The 24,444-nt window shown below is 42.1% G+C and overlaps 1 protein-coding gene across 5 annotated transcripts in view; it reads right to left on the minus strand.

The window, feature by feature from the left end:
- Nucleotides 1–24,444, minus strand: part of SKAP1 (src kinase associated phosphoprotein 1) — a 429,384-nt gene that overhangs the window by 63,814 nt on the left and 341,126 nt on the right. For all 5 annotated transcript variants that reach the window (XM_007482364.2, XM_007482361.3, XM_007482363.3 and 2 more), the window contains exons 8-10: nucleotides 23,337–23,400; nucleotides 17,144–17,353; nucleotides 2,448–2,498 (exon numbers count right to left, since the gene is read on the minus strand). In XM_007482364.2, the coding sequence (XP_007482426.1) occupies nucleotides 2,448–2,498; nucleotides 17,144–17,353; nucleotides 23,337–23,400 (325 nt within the window). The remainder of the gene's footprint in view (nucleotides 1–2,447; nucleotides 2,499–17,143; nucleotides 17,354–23,336; nucleotides 23,401–24,444) is intronic.

A 24,444-nucleotide genomic window follows, 5' to 3' on the forward strand; every position in this document is an offset into this window, starting at 1 on the left:
GGAGAAGGGAACAGGAAATTCCAAGAACAAAAGGACATTTTTTTTCTTTTAAACCCAGTTGAATTATAGCTATTGGTAGAGTTAAGGAATGGGGGGAAAAGTGGGGAATTTTTTTTTTCTTCTTAGAGATGAGTCACAACAGAGGTAAGTGGGAAGGAGGAAATGAGATGAAGGAGGAGTCAGGTACAAAATTTTGGAGTTCTGTCCAAGTCTTATTTCCTGAATGGAAGAAAATAGGAATCTGGGCTGTAGGAAGCACATATTTTCCCCACCCACTACACGCATACCCACACATTCAGAATAGCTCTCTCCTGTGCCAGAGATGGAAGTCTGATTGGGAAAAGAAGCAGTTGGGGCAGGGGTTGGTCAGGAAACAGATTTTCCGCTTGAATTCGGTACAGTGAGTAGAAATCAGTGTTCCTAAGTACAAAAAGCAGGGCAGGATTCAGAATGCATCCCAGGGCCACTGAAAAGTGGTCCTAGAATTGCTCCAGATATAACTTTTCTTTTTGTCTTGAGGCCCCCTCTTTTGACACAAACTTTTGTTATTCTCTTTGATGTCTCTTCTTTCTTTCTTTCTCTTTGGCTGTCTGAGGTTTATGAGGCTGGGCCCTTCTTTAAACCTTTATAGTCATTTCCTGGAGAGAGCAAACCAAGAGAAAGGGGGCTTGGAGGTGGGGAGGGTGCAGATAATAGAAAGAGAAGGGAAAAGGGACAAAGAAAGACACACACACACACACACACACAAGGGAAGGAGGGAAATAAAAAGAGAAGAACAGAGACTCATATAAAAAGAGACAGGGAGCCAGGAACTGGGATCTCTGTTACTAAGAAAAAATGGACTGGATTCTAAATCGGGCACAATTCAGGTATTGCTGATGGAATGAATGTCCTTGAGGTGTCACTTGAAACACGCAGGCTTCCTTTCCCGACAACAACTGAATAGGTCCTTGGTGAGGTTTCCTGCCACTTAAAGAGGCTTCAGAGGGGCATCTGACCTCAGAAAAGATGGGTTAACTAACAGCCTGAAGCATGGTTAACTGTCTGGGATGAATAAGTTGTAATTTTGTATTCAACCAAACTGTTCCATATTCATTTTCAAATGTGCCTGGAATCAAACAGGGCCATCAAAAGTCAGCATCACCCAGTAATTCTATTCTTCACTCTACATTCACTTTTCAGATCTGACACATCTCCATTCCCCTCTGAACTCGCAATTTCTGGGCCTCTCCGAGAGGAGACATTTCCATTCTCTCCACTCTCAATTCTGTGAGCTCTTAAGAGATGAGGCAATTGCCTAGCTCCACTGTTCTGGTTTAGAAGTACTGATGGGGGAAAAAAAGGATCTGGTTTAGGATAGAAAAAAAACAAACCCAAGAATCTCTCTGATAAAGAGCCTGAGATGCTCTCCTAATATTAATTAATTTAATGGACCTTATATATTGCTTAAAAAAAAACCCCTTACTTTCTGTCTTAGAATTAACACTAAGTATCATTTCCAAGGCAGAGGAACAGTAAAAGCTAGGCAATTGGGGTTAAGTGACTTACTGACTTGTCCAGGGTCATCTGCTAGGAAATGTTTAAGGCCAGATTTGAACCCTCTAAGGTCTCTAGGCCTAGATCTGTCTACTGAGCTGCCTAGTTGCCCCTATACTCTATATTATGAAAAAGAAAATAAAATAAAAACAAATTTAAAAATATATTCTATGTTCTACCATTCCCCCCCCCCCCCCGAGGATTTTGGTGTAGAGAATTCAATTTCTCTCCTGATTCTCCCAGAGTCTGATTCTATTCATATTCTCCAAAAAATAAAAATAAAAAAGGTGCTTTTTCCAGTTTTGAAACTGACATATCCCATATTTTAGTCAATCAGCATTTATCAAGAATCTATTCTGTGCCATACACATAAGTGCTCTTAGATAACAAAAAAAGGCAAAAATACAGTCCCCATTCTTGAGGAGCTTTCCTAGGGGCAGGGACAAATACCATGCAGGTGACTGTATATGTCAGTTATATATAGCATAAATGGGAGGCTACTTCAGAGAATGGCATTAGGAATAGTGAGTGGGTGGAGGAACCAGGAAAGGCTTCCTATAGAAAGGAGAATTTGAACCCTTATTTTTTTTTAAACCCCTGCCTTCCATCTTAGAATCAGTACTGTGTATTGGTTCCAAGGCAGAAGAGTGGTAAGGGCCAGGCAATGGGAGTCAAGTGACTTGCCCAGGGTCACCCCGCTGGGCAGTGTCTGAGGCCAGATTTGAACACAGGATCTCCCATCTCTGGACCTGGCTCTCAATCTACTAAGTTACCCAACTGCCCCCTTAAACTGAGTCTTGAAGGAAACCAGGGGATAGAGCATTCTAGGTATGGGGAGTGAAAAGTCCACAGGAGCACCATGTTCAAGGAATAGCAAATAAGTCACTGTGTGTTAATCAAGCTCTGGGTACCTCTTTTTGGCTGATTTCCATTGCTGTCTTCAATCAGAGCGAGCTCTTCATCTGTTGGGACGACATAAAAATAAATAAATAAAAGGGTCGATATTAGGAAGTGGTGCTGTACGGCGATGAGTCATGGAACACTAGGATGGCCCAAGAGAAGGAGCATCCCCTTGAGGGCAATAGAAAGGTTCAAGGTGAGTGTAAGATGATGCGTTCCAAATGAGGAATGATGGAAATCTGAAATAAATGATGTCAAATCAAAGAAATATTTGAGCAAAAAAGATGATAGGCTGGCATAATAGGAATCAAGGCGCAAATGAAATAATGAATGGGAAGCATTTTGCACATCTCAAAGTGCCATATAAATGTCAATTGTTATTATTATTAATTATTATTAGTGACTAGGCTCCAAGACTGGTGATGACTTTGTTCTTTGGGCCTCCTTTCTACTGCACTTAAGCAATGTTTATAGAGCAGGACGGGGGTATTCAAAGCAACTAGATGCCACACATTTAAGTTTAATCTGCATCATTAACAGATTGGTGGCTGAGATCTAATAAGGGAATGAAATGAGGTACTAGCAGGGTGTTCAACAGTTAACAAAAGGAAGTTTTATTTAACAGTAGCATAGAATGGATATTGGTTCTTGCTGGAAACCAGTCTCTAGCAGTCTCTAGGCTACATCCTGGCCATCCCAATGCCTGGATTTTGCCCTGGTGGGGACCCTCTCCCACCCCTTCTAGTTCCTTTTTCTGCATTGTATTCCCCGTTAGAATGTAAGCACTTTGAGGGCAAGGACTATCTTAGGTTGGTATGTATGTCCAGGGCTTTGCACAATGCTTGGCACTGGGCAGAACCTTACTCAATGCCTTATTTATTGATTAATAACGATCTAGGGTAGAGTAGCTGGGTAGCTCAGTGGATTGAGAGTCAGGCCTAGAGATGGGAGGTCCTGGGTTCAAATCTGGCCTCAGCCACTGCCCAGCTGTGTGACCCTGGGCAAGTCACTTGACCCCCATTACCTAGCCTTTACCACTCTTCTGCCTTGGAACCAATACACAGTATTGACTCCAAGATGGAAGGTAAAGGTTAAAAAAAAAAGATCTAGGGTAAAAAGAACCTTTTTGTGTCTTTCTGTATAGAGTTATATCAGATCAATAGAGTAGGGTGTGGTGAGCTTTTTTTTATTCCCATGGGAAAGCTTTAAAAAAACATTTTCCATAAGTGCCTGGAAAGCCACTTCACCATGATCCAAAGAGGTGGCTGGGAAGTTGCATCAAAAGCAAGGTAGCATAGTGAATAGCGTGTCAGGCTAGGCGTTGGAAGGATCTGGATTCAAATTTGACCTCGGATACTTCCTAGCTGTGTGACCCTGGATAAGTCAGTTAACTCCAATTACCTAGCTCTTCTGTCTTGGAATCCTATTGATTCTAAAACAGAAGATAAGGGTTAAAAAAAAAGCTATAAAGCTTAAGTCTTGGTTCCCTAGGCAATCAAATCTTGTGGACAGCTACCTTAACTTTTAGGAAAAGAATTAGTCTAATTTAATCTACATATTGGGGATAAGGGTATATGTATGTGTGAATCCTGATAGAAATTTGCCCTATCCCAGGGTGTGCTGGAGCCAATTCTAAATGATTTGGGTGTCGGACCCTGTACAAAATCTGGGAAATTAAGAGATATTACAAATCAAGGCCCGATTTAGCCAAAGGAAGGAAGGAAATAAATATTTATTTATTTATTTATTATTTATTAAGCATTTACTAATGTGCGAGGTACTGTGCCAATTGCTTTACAATTATTATCATCTGATCCTCACAATATCCTTAGGAGGTGGTACTAGTGCTATTATCATCATCTCCATTTTTCAGATGAGGAAACAGAGGCAAACCCATGTGATTTGCTCCATGTCACAGGGTTAATAAGTACCTGAGACAAAATATCAAAATATCAAAGATCTTTGAGATCATCTAATCCATGTTATAAATAAGGATACTCAGAGAGGATGTGACTTGTCCAAAGAAGCACTGACCTGGAATTAGAAAGACCTGATTTCAAATCAGATCCTTCCTAGCTGTATGACCCTGGGCAAGTCACATAACCTCTGATTGCCTGACAAAAGTGTCCACTAGGTCCACCAGAGAAGGAAATGGCAAACCACTCCAGCGTCCTTGCCAAGAAAACGCAGTGGATAGCTATGGTCTGTGGAGATGTGAAGAATCAGACTAAACAACAATAAAATCGGGAGCACATGGATGGTAAGGAGTGAGAGGCAGTGTTCAACCTTTCTGGAATTTAAGCCCCTGGCATTTTTATCTACTATACTTCACTGCCTTTAGTGAAAAACCAAACCAAACCTAATTCAGCACTAAGGATGATTTAAAAAAATTAAAATGTAGGGCTTGCTATTCGGGGGAGGGCTATCGATGTCCTAGGAGTTATAATTCCCCAATCCACCTTTCTTTCGGTCTAGTTACATGCTTTAGAACAGAAGCAATTTTCTTCTTCTCCTATCTGTAGCTAAATTCTCCCAGACAGAATATCCTACTTATCCCGCCACTAAAGTGAAGGATAGAGCTGGGAGATGATGGAGGTTACACCCAAGGATAGGAAATTGAGCGCGATGAAGTAACTCATTCCACCCACCCACAGACCATTCTTTCTGCTTCTTTCCTCTGCCATTTTTTGGGTCCTTCTCTTGCTCTGGCCCCACAGAAGGGCAGTGGTAAAGTAAGATTTTTCTGGAGATTTTCAGGTTCCGAGGCACCTGCTAAGGTGAAGAAGGGGTTGCCCTTTTGCTGATCTCAAGCAATTCAATCACACACAGAGAAAGGGAGATACAATTTGCTGCGTTGAGGCACTTTCTAAAGAGAGTTTACTCCACCTCTACTGCCTGGCCCAGCTGTCTCCTCTTCCCAATTCTAATCAATGTAAATTAGGTCAGATCTCCACTGTGAATTACAAATTGGATCCGAAGTTGTAGGGTCACCATGACTGCTATTCCGCCTCCTCCTCCCCCGCCATTAGATGGGAAGCTACACCAAAGATCTTTTCTAAATAAATCAGACTTTATTGTAAAACTCGGCCACTGACGAGACATAACCTCATTAGCATTGATTTTAAAATAAATTATTGAAAGTGGCTTGCCTGCTCTTTGCATTTGTAAAATAGGAGAATGTAAATGTATTTGCAACGATAAAAAAGACAACCCAAACTTGATTCCTTTATCCTTTCAGACAACAGCACTTAATCTGGTCAAGGCACAAAAATGGAAAAAAAAAGTCTCTTGTCTGTGCTGTTCATTTCCAGATCAGACACCCTGTCTTCTACTGAGCCTTTGGAGTTACCTAGAAAGAAAGCAGAACTCTGGCGCCATATATCCTGAATGCCAGTCACCACCATCAATGAACTCAGCAATTACAGATATGACCCTGACAGCCCCAAGCCTCATATTTGTGCTATCTAACACCACTTGCCTTAGGTGGCCAAAGGTTCTTGGATGATATTATCAACCAGAGGGATGGGCATTAGAGCTACTTGGGTATATGCTCCTCTCTTCCACTCCTTGAGGAGCTTGAGGTGTAGTTCTCTCATCTCTACATTCCTAGCATCTAGCACAAATGCCTTGCACCTAGTACAACGATAGGCACATTAACTGGGATAAAGTAAAATTACATTTATCTACTTATACAGTAAACTTTGAAACATTTTACATCTTCAAAAAAATTTTAAGATGCTCTAGGTTCTCATTTTGTTGCAATGATTTGTTTTATGTGTTCTGTCATTAAGTATTCCTCCTTGTGAAACCACGCTTTATCACTCTGGATATTTATTAAGTGTATCTTTGATAAACAATCCATTTCCCCAGCTCTAGCCTTAATTATAACCCCTAGGTTTTCTTTTAAAAATAAAATGAAACAAACAAACAAAAAAAACTCTTGCCTTCTATCTTACAATCAATACTAAATATTGGTTCCAAGGCAGAAGAGCAGTCAGGGATAGGCAGTTGGGGTTAAGTGACTTGTCCAGGGTCAAACTAGGAAGTGTCAGGCCAAATTTGAGTCCAGGACCTTCTTTCTTTGGGTCTGATTCTCTTTCTACTGAGCCACCTAACTGCCTCAATCCCTAGGTTTTCAATGAGGTTTAAATTATGTGAGTTCCCTAACCATTGAAGCTTGTTTATCTCTATCTCTTGAAAATACTTCTTAATCTCCAATGACATATGACTGTATTGGCTAATCTAAGGCACATGTGCCAGAGGGGGCTGCTCCCTTCCCCTTCTCCACCAAGTCAGAGGACATTTCTCATATCACCCACCCCTCTGCCCAGCAGCCCAATGGGAATGCTTCCTCCCTCCCCTGTCTAGGGTAAGGGGGTGCCTCACATGCAGCACAAGGGTTGTAGTTTGGGCACTTAGTCTCTAAAAGGTTCACCATAGCATGGTGCAAAGTTATGTTGCAGTATCCTATCTTGAGATGTGAATTTCTCTAATTTTAGAATAATTTTGTTTCTCAAAACATTAATATATTTATCACAAATTATTATTCCTCAATGAAGACAAGATTTTCAGATTCAATGGGAATAAAATTCTCTTGAATATTTTTGGGTGGATGTTTTACAGAGTGATGAAGATGCTTAGGTTTTTTTTTTTTTTTTAAACCCTTACGTCTTGGAGTCAATGCTGTGTATTGGCTCCAAGGCAGAAGAGTGGTAAGGGCTAGGCAATGGGGGTCAAGTGACTTGCCCAGGGTCACACAGCTGGGCAGTGTCTGAGGCCAGATTTGAACCTAGGACCTCCCATCTCTAGGCCTGACTCTCAATCCACTGAGACACCCAGCTGCCCCCAGATGCTTAGGTTTTAATAGACTCACTTTGACTATTTCTGACAATGGTTTTGATATAGTCTTGAATAGAAAAAGGGAATTTCTTCAGTAAAAATTACTCCTTTTTCCAATCTTTATTACTCCAATCTTTGTATTGTCTTGCTAACATTTTTTTCCCTTAAAAAGTCATAGTTACAAGCTGTTTTTTAGTCATCTTCTTATACTTTCAACCTTAAGAAGCCTAACTATGCTTCACTGTAGATAAATCAAGGACAGCTCCTCCAGTTGCCAGGCCCCTTAGAAGGTACTTGTTTCTGAGGATGAATTAGAACATCTCACACCAATAGTTTATTAGTTCTTAGTTTGTATTTTAATTTGTACTTCAGGGTGACTGATCCTGTTTCCTTCTGAGCTTGAGTGACTCCTGAAATGCTTGACTTCCCCCAAACAACTGCTGCAATATTTCTAACAGTTGTTTCATCGTGCTCTTTCAGAACTATAACTTTTGCCTATTTCCTTGGAGTAATATCTATTCTTTAAAACCACAGAATTAAAAATTCAACAAAAGAGAACAATGAAATGGGTATATGATATAAAATGGAATACTCAGGTGAGAACTACCTAAAGTGAGGAAACCTGTTGAATACAATTTCATTAGGTCAGGGTCACATATTTTAAGTTAACTTAGTGGCATAAACATGACCACTGCTGTTACAAAATTAAGCTATAGTGGGGGCAGCTGGGTAGCTCAGTGGATTGAGAGTCAGCCCTAGAAACAGCAGGTCTGGGGTTCAAATCTGGCCTTAGATACTTCCCAACTGTGTGACCTTGGGCAAGTCACTTAACCCCCATTGCCTAGCCCTTACCACTCTTCTGCCTTGGAACCAATATACGGTATTGATTCCAACATGAAAGGTAAGGGTTTAAAAAAAAAATTAAACCTTAGCAAAGTAATTTCTTGTTCCAAGTTAATTTGTTCATTGTAGATGCTTAATAAATGTTGAATTAAATTTATTGAATTGTGCCTCTGGTTCTGTAAGAATGGAGCACATTCATATCATGAACACATTTCATAATCAAAGTTGAGAAAAAATTCTAAAAACAGTCAATGAAATATAGACTCTAGATGTGGAAAAACAGGAATACCAATGAACTGTAACTTGGTCCAATCATTCTGGAGAACAATTTAGAGCTATGAGCAATAGGTTACAAAACTATATACCCTTTGATCTAGCAATATCACTGCTAGGACTATTTTCTGAGGACATCAAAGAAAAAAGAAAATGTACAAAAAGTCTATGCACAAATATATGTACAAAAATATAGCAGCTCTTTTTGTGGTGGCAAAGAACTGGACATTGAGGGGATACCCATGAATTGGCGAATGGCTGAACAAGTTGTGGTATATGATTGTGATGAACACTATTGTGCCATAAGAAATGACTAGGGGATGGCGATTTAAGAAGAAAAAAGAAAATTGAACAACTTTAATGATGAGCTGTGAGAGTCAGTTTGAGCTGGCTCCTGCTAGCCCTGCTGTATTAGTTAGTTATTAGTTATTGCCCCATTAGTACCTTTTTAGTTCCATGGGTTACAAGCAGTCACCAACTGGCTGGCTCACGACTTGGCAGGGCCAATATTTTATTACTGAAGTCACGGCCTCTCTTCCTGGTATGGATATTAGGGTTGATTATTTTAGTTTTGAAATTCTAGCCAAGATTCTTGATTAAAACATGAACCAAGGACCTTCAAACCTCACGGGAAAGAAGGCTGCTGGCTAAAACTTGCTTGTCTCCCACAAACCCCTTCATACAAATAAAGTTCTCATCCTTTTTCATTCCCTTGTTCACCCCTTCTTGAGCCACAATTTTAGTTTTTAATCAACTGCACTAAAAAGTCCTATTTTATGATAAAATATTTGCTTAACTTCTCTCTAATAAAAACATTCCTCAGCATCTATCATAAAGCCTAGTAAAACAGGTTCAGTGTAAACGTGTGTGTGTGTGTGTGTGTGTGTGTGTGTGTGTGTGTGTGTAGGGCACCAAAAACAAGGGGGGAATCAAGAAAGTCTTCATGTAAATGGTGGTTCCTGAGCTATGTCTTGAAAGAAGTGAAGGAATTTCAAAATACAGAGGTGAGGAGGAAATGCATGCCAGGTATATGGGGACAGCTTGTGCAAAGATGAGAGACTGTCAATTAAGAAAGTAATGAAGGAAGTTCCTGTTAAAAGGGATATATGGGGGGCAGCTAGGTGACTCAGTGGATTGAGAGCCAAGTCTAGATCCTAAGGTTCAAAGGTGGCCTCAGACATTTCCTAGCTGTGTGACCCTGGGCAAGTCACTTAACCCCCATTGCCTAGCCCTTGATGTTGATTCTGAGAGAGAGAGCACAAGCACGTTCTTTCTCTAGCTTTTTACAGAGAAAGAACGTGCTCGTTCGTGTTCGTGTTCGTGTTCGTGTTCGCTCGCTCGCTCTCTCTCTCTCGCTCGCTCTCGCTCTCTCTCTCTCTCTCTCTCAGCAGCCAGGTAGCACAGTGGATAAAGCACCAAACCTGGATTCAGGAGGATCTGGGTTCAAATCTGACCTCAAATACTTCCTAGCTGTGTGACCCTGGGCAAGACACTTAACCCCAATTGCCTGGCCATTTCCCTTCTATCTTAGAATTGTTAGTAAGTAAAGGTTTTTAAAAATTGCACACACAACACCCCCCCCCCCCAAAAAAAAAAACCCTAACAAAAAAGTCCTTAGACTATTTAGAATCATGCTCCTTTTCTGGGTAGGTATCTCAGTAGCAGAAAAAAAAAAGTCTACAGGAAGGACTGTTTCCAATTGAGACCTAAATTAAGAAACAAAATAAAAAATAATATGCATTATTATAAAGCAGTCTATTTTTCAGGTCTATAATAATCCCTTTGGGGGCAGTGTGGGCAGTCCTGAAATGCATGCAGAAATTCCCTAGGAGGGTTCTTCATCTCTTTTTTTCTCTCAGCTTACTGGAAATCTCTCTAGAGAACAGAGTTGGATCCTGTTGCCTTCATAGCTGCCACAGCAGGGCCACAGTTATAGCTTCTTAATGGTATCTCTCAGGTGCCTTGTTGGGTTCCAGTTTCAAGACCCCATATGCAGCAGAACCTGAGAAAAGTGGCCTTTTTTTTTAATTAAAAAATTTTTTTTACCAATACTGTGTTCCAAGGAGAAAAGTAGTAAGGGCTAGTCAATGGGGGGTCAAGTGACTTGCCTGAGGTCACATAGCTAAGGAACTGTCTGAGGCCACAATTGAATCTAGGGTGGCCTCTAGACTTGGCTCTCAATCCACTGAGCCACCCAGCTGCTCCTTGGAAGCAAGAATTTTTTTTTTTAAATAATAACCCTTACCTTCTTAGAATCACACAGCTGTCCGAGTCCAGATTTGAACCTAGGAACTCCTGTCTCTGGTCCTGGCTCTCCATCCACTGAGCCACCTAGCTGTCCCCTGAAAAGTGGTCTTCTCTGAAGTATCTGAGAAGACCTCCCTTTTCCCCTGCATTCCCTTCATGTTTTCCTGCTGCCATTCCCAGTGGTTTAATCTATTTCAAATGGGATCTTAAAATCGAGGGCCCCCATCTGCTCAACACGGATGTGCAGCAGCCCCCCTGGGATAAGCTGGCTTAAAACCAGGGCTTTCAATATCCTTGCTGCGGCCAACACTGCTGTGGTCCAGCCGAAAACATGACATGCCCCTGTGTCCCCCCAGAGGAAGGAGCCTCTCCGACCTCCTCCCAAAGTGAATTATCCTGACACCAGTGCACTTGTGCACCAGGTTTGACTCGATGAATCGGATGCCGCTTTGAGCTGGTTCTCATTTTTATGAGCCTTTTATAGAACCTGTGCTTGGTAGAGTGCCACTGGGCTTGGAGTCAGGAAGGCCCACTTGACAGGATCTGCATCCCAGGTGAATGGCCTCATCTCACTGATTGTGGTCCCGCTTGGGAGATGGAGTTTCCTTCACGCTGACAAGACAGTAGACCCTTCTGTTCACCACAGAGTCCACTGATCTTTTGGGGAAAGAGGGAGATCTTCATTCTGCACTTCCCTTCTGGAAATGGTTAAGAGCATGGGGAAGCCCCTCTCCTGGAGGAGGTGAGCCTTAGTGGGGATGTCAGTGCCCAGCATTCTTCACAAAGCCATTTACCTGTGATCATGTAGCACATTTTAGAGGCAGGAGCTAGATATGACTCTGAATGGGGCTGCCACATTAGCACGATCCAACATTGACTGTCGGCTGTCCCTACACCCAGCACCTGGCCCCTGCCGTAAAAATGGGCCTGAGCAGAAGGTATGCCCCGCATCCCATCTGCTCAGAATTTTTAATCTCACCTGCTTTAAACACACACACAGAGCTGAAAATTTCTAACTAGACTGTTTAGGGTGGTGAGTCTTAATTTTTATCTTCTGTCATGGATCCCTTTCATATTCTGGTATAGCCTGTGGGTCCCCCCACCCCCTTATAGCCTAATGCTTATAAATGAATAAAATAAAATTCCCAAGATTAGGAAGGAAAACAATTACACTGAAATAAACATATAATTTTTTTTTCTCCTTCAAGTTAATGACTCCCTGAAATCTATCCTGGGATTCCTTGGGGATCAAGAGACCTCAGGCTAAAAAACCTTGATCTAGGGGCTGGATGGGGAGGTTTGTGTCATCTCCAGTCTTATAGGGGGGTAATACTAATCCTACCCAAAGCAAAACAATCAAATCTCTAAATTGCAGCCTGGTGTGGAGTTGCATAGTGGTGGGAGAGTAGAGGCAGAGAGCCAGGAAGGAGAGCCTTTCCACTCTTCTCCCTCCTCCTCTGCTGGTGTGGTACACTCAGGGCTTTCAAAGGAACTCCAGAAGCACCAAACTGTGTGGGGTAGAAGCTGGGGCATGAAGAATTGTGGCTGAAACATTAATATAATAATTAAATGCCAATATCTCCCAGCTGCAAGGCGCCCTGTAAGTGTGGTGATGGATGGAGGCTTTTAGGAAGGGACCTTGGAAGCCTGCTGCTGCATTTTCCTTGGGAAATTCTGAGGCAGGCTGGTTCCAGCTCCTCTGTCCTCAAGGAGAGAGAAGAGATGGGGTTTTCCTCTTAGCGTGGGCATGGGCCATTTCCCATTAGCTTTCCACCTCCCAACTGGACAGTCATTCCGGAAATGGAATTTGTCTCTTTCCAACATAAAGCAGCCTGGTTTACTTGCCAGGGCAACCCCCTTGGATCCAGTGAAACTCATCCAAGTTGGCATGAATTTTGGCAGTATGCCCTCATACCCAGGGCACTTCCACCCTGGCTGGGGAGGGAGGTAGAAGATGGGGGAGGAGATGGTAATGAAGGATCCAATCACATGGGTTCCCACCTGGGGTAGGAAGATGACACCCAAAGTATTTCATTCCCTTGGAAGTGCCTGGGTAGAAGTACTGGCTCTAGAGGCAGCTTTTATTTTATCTTGCCTTGCTCCACCAATCTCTGAGTCAATCCCCCTCCTCCCATTTTTTTTTTAGGACTAAGAATGGTGAATGAAAAGTCTATTCTCTCTTTCTCAGAGATCTGTTCAATGAGGTTTCCACAGAGCACTCTTCCACGGCTATAACCCCAAAGTAGATTGTCAACTGGATACTTCCCTGAGCTTGGGTGGGGAGTGAGCGGGAGTATGATATCATTAGGAAGACCCCAGCCAAATTTGGGAGTGCATCTCCTTTTAGATGGCGTTGTGAATTAGATCCATCTCTGCACCCCTGCTGTTGCAATGGAGCAGACTGCGAAAGGGAAGATTCTCAGAGGAGCTGTGTTTTAATGTAGCAATTTGATTCAATTTTCCACTCTATAAAATTACCCATCACTGCTCGTTGCTTTCTAACAGACACCTTCACTCTTAATTTAACAATCCTATCGAATTCTGCCAGGGAAATTGGAAAAATTTATCACCTGTGAAATTTTATTTTCCTTCGGTTGTATCTGTTTTTGTAAAACTTCATTAACGACGATGACTTGCTGGGGAAATTATCATTTTTTTTTAAACTTGAGACACAAGAAATAGCTCGACCTCAACCAAGACTTCATTTACATAATAAAACACCACAACAAAGAGTGTTGGATATCAGGGGACTGGCATCAGCTGGAGGTGCCACAGAAAGAGGTTGGAGACCTGAAGGGCTTGGGTCGGGTGGTGTCTGCAGTCCCCATCCAGCCCAAGGAGGAGTTCTGGGGTCTCGGAGACCTTGCCCTTTTGGATGCTTCTTAGGGGTCCTTGGCTGGTACTCACAGTAGAGGCAGGGCCTAGCTCCAGGAGATAGGAATTCTCCTTGGGGAGCTTTTAGATGCAGCTTATTTACTAATGGCATTTTTCAGCCAACCAGCTGTTCCTTTCCCTAAGTGCTGGTTTTTACCTGAGACTCCAAGTTCACCTAAGACCCTCGGTTTAAATCCTGTAAACTCAAGCTTATGTCTGTTTTCTAAGGCAGACACAATGAGCTCTTGCTAATTTTCTGCAGGAGCAGAGCTTTCAGAATAGGTTTTTAAGAGTCAGTGGTCTAACTAACTAACCTCCCAATTAAAAAGGCTCATTTTCTACTTTCTATAAAATTCAGGACCTATTCCTAAGGCACATGGACCTTCAAAAGACATCCTACTCTGCCCTTATGTGGTAGTATTCAGGAGAGCCTCGGCTTTAGAATATAATGTCAGCAAGCTATGGCCAGCCTTCTCTTTCTGATCAAGCTCATCCTCAGGAGGCAGGAGGAATGCCAAGGCAATAAATAGCTCTGGAATTGGATTCAGAAGAACTGACTGGCCCAGCTGTTTCCTTTGTGAGTGATCTTGAACACATCACTCCATTTCATTGTGACTCCCTTTCTTTCTCTATAAAAAGAGGGAGTTGAACTTGAGGATGTCCAAGGACCATTCCAGATCTAAATCTATGATTCTTAGAAGTTTGGCCACCAGGTAATGAATATTTGGTCATGGCAATTCATGAAGACTGTCTCTGAGTTTCATCTTATGTATTTAAAAGTATTAAAAAAACCCTTACCTTCTATCTTGGAATCAATACTAGGTAAAAATTCTAAAGCAGAAGAGAGGGAAGGGCTATGCAAGGTGGGGTTAAGTGACCCAGCTAGGAAGTATCTGAGGCCACTTTTGAACCCAGGTCTTCCTGACTCTAGGCCTGGCACTCTATCCACTGTGCTGCTTCTCCCAGAAGTATTCTTCTCAGAAAAGGCCTACAGACTTTCCCAGGATGCCATAGGGGTCAAGGACACAGGTGAAGAAGTCCTGGTCTAGATGTTAGTCTCTAGCTCTCCTAACTACTTGTATGAACAAGGAATCCAAAGTTTAGAGCAGTGATGGTGAACCTTTTAGAGACCGAGTGCCCAAACTGTAACTTACATTGCAAGTGAGTAGTGAGTCCGCCCCCCCACCCCCTTATCCCAGACAGGGGAGGGAGGAACACTTCCATTGGACTGCTGGGCAGGGGGATGGGCAATGTGAAAAATGTCCTCAGGTGTGTGTGTAGAGAGGGAGTGGAACAGCTCCCTCTGGCACGCATGCCATAGGTTCACCAAATCAGGTCTAGGGTACTGGAGTTCCTTTCGAGATCTGCCACTGAATTGATATGAAGCCTTGGTGAGTCAGTTCATTTTCTCCAAGAATCAGCTTCCTATTATGTGCAATAATCATAATGATGAAAATGATAGAGAGCTGACTTCAGAACTAGGATGAACTGGGTTCAAATTCTGATTTAGGTCCCTACTGGGGGAGTGACCCTGGATAAGTAACTTACTCTGTCAGGTCTCTTGGAAGCTCTCAAAGGCCATAATTCACACAAAAGATACCTATCTGAATTGGCAGAGGGAGTTTCCTCTTTTAGGAGTTTCTTCTGTCAGTGAATTCACAGGGGCAGTTCTCATTCCTATCCCTATCCTTTGGTCTTCTGAAATATTTTAGACAATTTTGAAGAAATGGATATTTTCTCTGAGATAAGGTAAGGAAAGTCTAACACACAGTCCTGGCAAATAGGAAGCACTTAAAGGCTTGATGATTGACTAAAGTGCTTTGCAATTCCATTTCTGATCTTTCTCCTGTCTTTCTGGACTTCAAAACTATGCCTTGACTGCTGTTTTGCCCTGAAAGTGTCTGGGTGCTTCTTATTCCCAATCCTTTACCATCCCTGTGACCTGTCCACCCTGAAATATCTTTCTTCAAGGCCCACCCTTTTCTTTTTCCCTTCGGTGAGTTCCTTTGTAGTCTCTATTTTATGAAAGGATCCAGGCCAACCTGCCTTCATTCCCCTTTAGGCCTTTTGCCCAAACTTTTTCAAACATCAAGATCATTCCCCTGTACTATGCACACTTACCTTCCTCCATCTCCTTACTTTTCAGCTCCCATTAGACCATCCTCTTCACTCATTAGAATGTAAGCTCCTTGAGAGCAGGGATGCTTTCTTTTTGCCTGTCCCCAGAACTGGGCACAGGGCTTAGCACAGATTAAATGCTTAATACTTGTTTCCCTCCTTTCCTTCCTTCCTTCTTTCCTTCCTTCCTTCCTTCCTTCCTTCCTTCCTTCCTTCCTTCCTTCCTTCCTTCCTTCCTTCCTTCCTTCCTTCCTTCCTTCCTTCCTTCCTTCCTTCCTTCCTTCCTTCCTTCCTTCCTTCCCTTCCTCCCTCTCTTCCTTCTTTCCTTCCCAAACCTGATTAAAATGTCAGTTATTGTTGCAGCCTAGGAACTGAATCTATGATTTCACTGATAGAGGGAACACTTGCATAAAGAAATCTTTTTTGCCAATGCTGGTGGACCTGTTCTGTGCAACTTAAGAATTTCAGAGTTACCTAGAACAAGGAAAGATTAGGTAACTTGTCCAAGGTCATGTGGCCAGGATGTACAGGAGGTTTTTCTTACTGAGGCCAACTCTCTATTCATCATGCCATGGTTAGTTTTACTATTCCACAGAGAAGGAAGCTGAGTCTTGGAGAGAATGAAGTGACTCACTTAGGGCTTCCCAGTAAGCCAATAGTAGACCTAGATCGGGAACTCAGGAGTTCCAGAAGTTTTATTCTTTGCTTCACAAGGAGATAGGAGAGATGAGACCTAGCATCTAGGCAGTAATGTGCTGTATCTAGTTCATACTGGCTCAGCTGCTTGTTAAATTTTCTGTGTGAGAATTTTTATCTCGGAAATTGGCAAACACTACAAATCAAGGCTTGATTTATTGTTTTGTTTTGATTGCCTAGACTTAAGAAAGATGGATAAAATGTTAATCATGCAGAATAAACTTAAAGGTGTCGTGTGTATAGTTTTTTTTCCTGGAGAGCTCATTATTAAACATTTATCAGGGGGACAGCTGGGTGGCTTGGTGGATTAAGATCCAGACCTAGAGATGGGATGTCCTGGGTTCAAATATGACCTCAGACACTTCTTAGCTTTATTGACCCTGGGCAAGTGACTTAACCCCCATTGCCTAGCCCTTACTATTCTGCCTTAGAACCAGCCCACAGTATTGATTCTAAGATGGAAGGTAAGGGTTAAAAAAAAACCACATTTATCAGCTCACCCCTAAATCTAAACCATGTGACATGGGAGCTTTTGTTGAGGACATTGTAAAAAGAACTCATGCTTCAGAAAGGGGAAGAAGGGGTAAAGCAGATGCCACTGAAGGTCCCAACTCTTAAAATTCTATAACTTCATCATATTGTCAGATCAAGAAAGCTCTCCATGCTGGGAGTCAGAAAAGATTCCTGAGGACTTGTCCCATTTTTCTTCCCTCAAGATGGTGAGAAGAACTTTCTCTGGACTCTATCAAGGCCTGTGCTTTAATCAGTTCTAGGGCTATTCAAATGGGAAGTTAAAGTAGACTCGAAATCTTCTCACCTGGAAGGACTTCATATATATCTTCGTCCTCTTGTTTCTCCTTCTCATGGTCCTCTTCCATCCCCATCTCTTTCTTCCCCACATTCCCAGGAAAGATAATGGGTTTTCGATGTGGACCAGTATTTGAAGAGTCAAAGCCATCAATATCATCATATGTTTCCTCCTCCTCCTCTTCTTCTTCTTCATAGGGGATGGTTAAGGAGTTTAGATCTGCCAGAGAAAAGGACAAGAAAGGATCAATTGGAGAGAAGGAGAAGAGCTGGAGAAGAAAAAGCCCAGGGAATAAAACACATGTCAAAAGAAAATGGAAATACTAGGTTAAGTGCTGTTATTTTTAATGTGGGCCCCAATGGCAGGAAATCTAAAGAAAAGGCCAGATGAACATGGTGTAAGGTTTAAACCATCAACATAAATCCTTTTCTGCAATAAAACTTGATAAGGATAAAGCAACCTTAGAAGTGTGTGTGTATGTGTGTGTGTGTGAGGTGGTGGCGGGGAGATATGCTTCAGTATGAGCACATGAGGACTAGGGAAGGGAAAAGGGCAGAAATGTGAATGCCGGTAAGCCAGCAGTGCTTGGCAAGCAAAAAATGAGAAGAGGTTCTCTACTGTCTGGGAGGCTTATGGGAATCAGCGGTAGATTTGGCAGCTGAAAATAACACATCTTGTTAGTGGCCCTGCTTCTCTGGACCTTGGTCTAGAGGGCTTCAGGAGAGCCAATGGAATTTATAGAAGGGTTCTAAGCTAACAAAAAGATGACATGGAGTAAAATACCCCCACCACTATCATCACCAACATCAAAACCTCAAAGGCATAAATAAAGTGGAGAAAGGAAATATTGATGCATATAGAAGCTCAGAGGCACATTCCTCCCTCCCCTCCCCTTTCTTCTCCTTCCATTGCCAAGTTGGTATTTCTTAAAAAAACAAACACATCAAAAAACACTACTTACCTTTTGTCTTAGAAGCAATACTAAGTATTGGTTCCAAGGCAAGAGAGTGGTAAAGACTAGGCAATTGGGTTTAAATGACTTGCCCAGGGTCACACAGCTAGAAACTGAGGCCACATTTGAACCTAGAACCTCCTGTCTCCAGATCTGGCTCTCTAACCACTCAGCAACCCAGCTGCCCCAAATTGACATTCCTAAAACACAGATCTGGTTGTGTCACCCTCCAGGTCAAAAATCTCCAATGGATCCCTTTAGGACAAAAAGCAAATTTGTCAGCCTGGCATGTAGAGCCCATCATAGTCCATCTCTTACCTCCTCTGTTATATGTCTAGAGCTCTGGATCTAGGGTCAGAGTATTTGGTGCTTACTGCTGGTGTGACTTTTGTCAAATCTCTCCTCTTTGGGTCTTAATTATTTCAATCTTTAAAGTGAGCAGGCTGTACTTGATGGGCTCCAAGTCTCTGAGGCAGCTCCATAGGGCATAGAGAACCAGGCCTGGAGTCAGGAAGACTTTTTCTTGAGTTCAAATCTGGCCTCAGGAGATGGACTATGGAGGTCTAGATTTGAACCCAGGTCCTTTCTACTCAAGATCTGGCCCTCTAGCCACTGAGCCACTTAGCTGCCTCCAATAAATTAGTACTTGCTTCGTTCTTGACATCCCTTTTTATTTACTTGCTTATGTCCCCTCAGTAGAATGTAAACTCTTCGAGGGTAGGACATGTTTTCTTTTCTGTCTTTATAAGCCCCGTTTCCAGCAGGGTTCCTTGTACAGAGAAGAGGGTTTAATAAATGGGGCAGAATTGTCTTGAAATGAATTGCAGCCGCAGCAATGTCCTCTTGCAGTTATGAAGTCTGTTGCCCTTAAAGTGGGTCACTGCACAGTGCTGCTGAGCCATCCCACCACACGTCTGCATCAGGGCACCAGAGGGAGAGGGTTATGCGATTCTTAATAAGCAGATGTCTTGTTCTTCCTTGATGTGAGGGACTGAGCACCCTCTAAAGCCTTTTTTGGTTTTCCCTCCAGCTAAGGGCACTTTACAGGACAGGAGAATGAAGCCATCCCTACTCTGGGGAAGGGAAGGATGAGCAGTGTTTGGATTCTGAATTCACAGGGCAATAACAATGTTTAGCTGGATCAGGCTTTTAATAAAGGGTTTGCAACTATTTTCATCTAAAATTCGGAAGCCACTTGATATGAGGAAAAGAGCAAAGGAGCCTTTGTGCCTTTGTTTGTATGTTGTTATTTTGTTTGTATTTAAAAAAAAAAGATAAAATGGAATGAATAATTCCTTCAATGTGGGATTCTGAAAGGACCACAGGGTACAGCTCAATAAAGTTGTACTGAGCTTTATGGAGGTTTCTACACTTAGGGGTATATTACATGCATAAATCCAGGGCACCCAGATCAGCCGCTACTGTCGTCTCCATCAACGTTTGTGCTCGCCTCGTTCTAGGTCATTATACGTGATGCTGTCACCATGGCAAAGGCCCAGCGGAGGGAGAGGGGGCAATCCTTTAAGATCAACACAACTTGTGCTCCCTGACAACCATGAAGGAGGCTCGAAGCCCGGGGAAGCTTGGAATGTCCAAGTCTGAAGGATCTCCCCCTAATTCTCAGGCTGAGAGTAAATCTGGGGTTTGCTCCCTCTCCCTGAGGAGGCAGCATCTTGGCTGCTCAGTTACATGAACAAATACTGTCTGGACTGCAGTTTCAGATATGGAGTCAGGGCAGCCTCTGTCTACCTGTTGGGTCAATGAATGCAAAGGGCCTCCTTCCAGACCATATTGCCTCTGACCTGTCATGAGGCTACACTGCCCAGCAGAGGGTGCTCTAAGAGCAGAGATACCACCCCTTGGGCTTCCCCTTCTCCCCAAACTGAATGGAGACTGGTAAAGGAGTAGCCAGGTTTTTAACCCTCTAGGGCCCTGAATAAACCACCACAATCCCTCAACCTAGGTTGCCTGTCTCTGCTGTGGGCAGAATAAGGAGTGGGGTCTAAATTGTAGCAGGTGAGGGACAGATTTTATTTATTCCTCCCCCCTTCCATTCCACGTAATTTCCAACATTTTTCAAAGAATATTGTCTCAAATTCTATCTTCCCACTCCAACCCTTACCTTCCTTTTATTTTTTAAACCCTTGCCTTCCATCTTAGAATCAATCCTGTGTATTGGCTCCAAGGCAGAAGAGCAGTAAGGGCTGGGTAATGGGGGTTAAGTGACTTGTCCAGGGTTGCACAGCTAGGAAGTGTCTGAGGCCAGATTTGAACCTAGAACCTCCTGTTTCTAGACCTGGCTCTCAATCCACTGAGATACCCAGTTGCTGCCCCCTACCCTCCTTGAGATAGTAAGCAATATCATATAGATTTTACATATACAATAGTGTAAACCATTTTTCTGCATTAATCCTTTTAAATTTTGATTTATTTATTTTTAATTAGGTGAGGGCTAGAGGAAAAATTTGTGGTTTTGTGTCACAGTGATGAGCTCTTGCCAGACCCTATTATTTCCCTAAGTATCTGCAGCATAGGTTTGAGGAGCAAGTTAGATGATTTCAGAGGTTGCCTTGTCCAACCTTATTACTGTGTGATTTATGTACTGGGCCTCAGTTTCCTTTTCTATAAAAATGACAGGGTTCAGAGTAGCTCGCTGGTTTGGTGGATTGAGAGCCAGGTCTAAAGATGGGAGGTTGTGGGTTCAAATCTGATCTCAGACATTTCCTAATTTGGTAATCCTGGACAAGTTACTTAACCCCCACTGCCTATCCCTTACCACTCTTCTGCCTTGGAACCAATATACGGTACTGATTCTAGGATGGAATGTAATTAAGGATTTTTAAAAAATGATGGGGTTGGACTAGATGATCTTAGAGATTCCTTCTATCTTTATGTACTATGTTCTTTTCCAAACTGAGGATTCTATGTTTTGTTTACTATTATTTCTCCTCTTCAAGTCTTAGGTTTGTCTTTTATAAAATTATGACACTTGAAAAGCCTTTATGTACTAGGCATTGAGATAGATGCTAGGGATAGAAATAGGAAGAATGCAACAATTTCTATTCTTAAACTTACATTCTCCTGGGGAGATATATGGAAGTATGTTATTGTAGTTGGGTTGTACAAGTTGTGTCTGAATCTTTGGGACCTCGTTTGGGATTTTCTTGGCAGAGATATTAGGATGGTTTGCCATCTCCTTCTCCCACTCACCTGACAGATAAAAAAATGGAGGCTAACAGAGTTAAGTGACTTTCCCAGGGTTACATTGCTAGTAAGCGTTTGAGGCTAGATTTGAACTTGGAAAGATGAGTCATATTTATCAACTGGCCATCTATCTGCCTATCTATCTTCCTTCCTTCCTTCCTTCCTTCCTTCCTTCCTTCCTTCCTTCCTTCCTTCCTTCCTTCCTTCCTTCCTTCCTTCCTTCCTTCCTTCTTTCCTTCCTTCCTTCCTTCCTTCCTTCCTTCCTTCCTTCCTTCCTTCCTTCCTTCCTTCCTTCCTTCCTTCCTTCCTTCCTTCCTTCCTTCCTTCCTTCCTTCCTTCCTTCCTTTCTGTTTGTTTCTTTCTTTCCCTCTATCCATCTATCTATCCATCCATCTATCTATCTATCTATCTATCTATCTATCTATCTATCTATCTAGTCTAATTACAAATAAATTCAAAATACTTAGATCAAAGCAATACAAGGTAGTCTAGAATGGAGGGCATCAGGAACTGGGGTAGATTATTAGACGAGATTAGCAGTTCTCAAACTTTTGGGGTTTTAGGACCTCTTTTTGTTGTTCAGTCCTTTGAGTCATGTACCACTCTTTTTGGTTTCTTGGGGTTTTCTTGGCAAAGATACTGGAATAGTTTGCCATTTCCTTCTCTAGCTCATTTTACTGATGAGGAGATTGATGCAAACAATGGTTGAGTGATTTTCCCATAGTCACACAATCAATAAGTACCTGAGGCTGGATTTGAACTCAGGTCTTCCTGACTCCAGAGCTCTATCCATTTATTATCCAGCTGCCCAGGTTCTCTTTACACTATTAAAAATTATTTAGGACTCCATCCCTTCCCTATAGCTTTTCTTAATGTGGGTTATGTCTATTGATCCTTGCCACATTAGAGATGAAAACATTTTCATATTATTATAAAACTTCTTTTGACCTTATAAACCCTTGAAAGGGTCTCGGGGGCTTGCTAAGGATCCCTAGGCCACAATTTGAGAACCACTGAACTAGATAATCATTAAAGCGTCTTCTAGCTCTACAGGCTATGATCTTTCTTTGTTTTATGACTTTGTTTTGCTTACTGCTGCTACTGTAACCTCAGTCCCAAAGCCCATTGATATAGGCTCCTCATAGTAATAAATAAGTAACATTTATATAGTTTTAAGGCTTTCAGAAGCACTTTACACATCACATTTGAACCTTATAACCCAATGGGGTAGGTGCTATTATTATCCCCATTTGATGGCTGAGGAACTAGGCCTAAGAGATTAAGTGACTTGTCTAAGGTCATACAGCTAGTAAGTGTCTGAAGCCATGTTTGAACTGAGAGTCTTCCTGACACCCAAACCATGAAGTCCCCTGACTTTCTACTACTTGTATTCTCCCTTCTGGATTGCTGTTGGCTCAGTTTTAAATGAAGAGACTGGATTAGATAATCTCTAGTCATTAAAGACTATGACATTCGGTGATTACTTTTTTTTCAATTAAAAATTAATTTAATTTCCCACCAATTACATGTAAAAACAGTTTCCAATATTTTATTTTATTTATCTTTAATCTTAAAAATTAATTATTTAATCCCTCTCCCATGGTTACACGATTCTTGTTATCTCCCTCCCCTCTCTTCTCCCTCCTCCTGGAGTTGATAAGCAATTATACATATATTACAGTGATTACTTTTAAAAATAAATTTCTACTTCTATTAGAAGACAGCTAGGTGGTGCAATGATAGAATGCTGGACCTGGAGTAAGGAAAATCCAGGTTCAAATCTATCCTCAGCCACTTACTAGCTGCATGATATGAAGCATGGAACTTAATTTTTGTTTGCCTCAGTTTCCTCAACTGCAAAATGGGGATATAATAATGACAACCTTTCATCTGAGTCTGCAGACTGTAAAGCAGTATAAATCTTCTTATTATTACTAATGCTGTCATTTATAGTGATAGACAGGAAAAATTTTGATGTTTCCCAGGGAGCCCTAGATCATCTGCATGCTGGATAATTTCAACTGCTCCTATATTAATGATACTTACCCTTCAGCAAGAAACTTATTTGGTCCACCCAGTCCCTGGCTTCGGCTGGATTAATAGCTGTAAACTGGAGAAAAAATGAGTGAGTTAATTTATTGCCTTCCAAACACTTCACTAAAATTGCCATGACCCCCAATAGGAAGGCACAGGGAAAGGAAGTGAGCAGCGGAGAATCTGTCAGGGCTTTAAACTTGCAGAGCTCAGCATTCCCCCTGCCCTGGATTCAGATCAAGTACCATACATCTCACTTAACAATGAGGGAGATGCATATATGCACAGGCAGAATATGAGTGTGACTACTAGAGAGATTCCATTTTGCAGCTACCCAAGTTGTTTCTACAACCAGATGTTTACACCATTCTTTCTACATTCAGCAAACTATTATTAAGTAGAGAACTATCAAGGATTATGGGGAGAAGTCAGAAAGAGGACAGTAACATAATGGATGGAATACCAGGCTTGAGGTAGAAAGACCCGAGTTCAAAACCTGCCTCTGATGTCTATTGGCTGTATGCCCATGGATGAATCATTTTTTGTTGTTGTTGTAGTTGAGTCATTTTCAATTCTTTGTGACCCTATTTGGGGTTTTCTTGGCAGAGATACTGGAATGGTTTGCCATTTCCTTCTTCAGCTTATTTGACAAATGAGGAAACTGAAGCAAAGGGTTGTGATTTGCCCAGAGTCGCACAAGCCAGATGTAGCCAGATGTGAACTCTGGTCTTCCTGATTCAAGGCCTGGCACTCTGTCCCCTGTGCTACCTAGAGCAGTTTATATCTAAATATAATAGACAAATACAATGAGTAATGATGCTTTGAAAGGACTGCTGTTGGAGCACATCTCCTTCCTCTTAGTAAGAGGTGGTGGACCCAGCATGAGCCATATGGAAATATGTATTGCATGAAAGCACGCAGATAACCTATATCAGATTATTTACCACCTTAGGGAGCCAGAGGGAGGGAGAAAAATCTGAATCCTAAAACAAATGTCAGAAAATAATTGTCAAAAATTGTTTCTAAAGGGGCAGCTAGATGGCTCAGTGGACTGAGAGCCAGGCCTAGGGATGGGGGGTCCTGGGTTCAAATCTACCCTTAGACACTTCCCAGCTGTGTG

Source organism: Monodelphis domestica, chromosome 2 (genome assembly GCF_027887165.1).
Source record: "Monodelphis domestica isolate mMonDom1 chromosome 2, mMonDom1.pri, whole genome shotgun sequence".
Lineage (NCBI taxonomy): Eukaryota > Metazoa > Chordata > Mammalia > Didelphimorphia > Didelphidae > Monodelphis > Monodelphis domestica.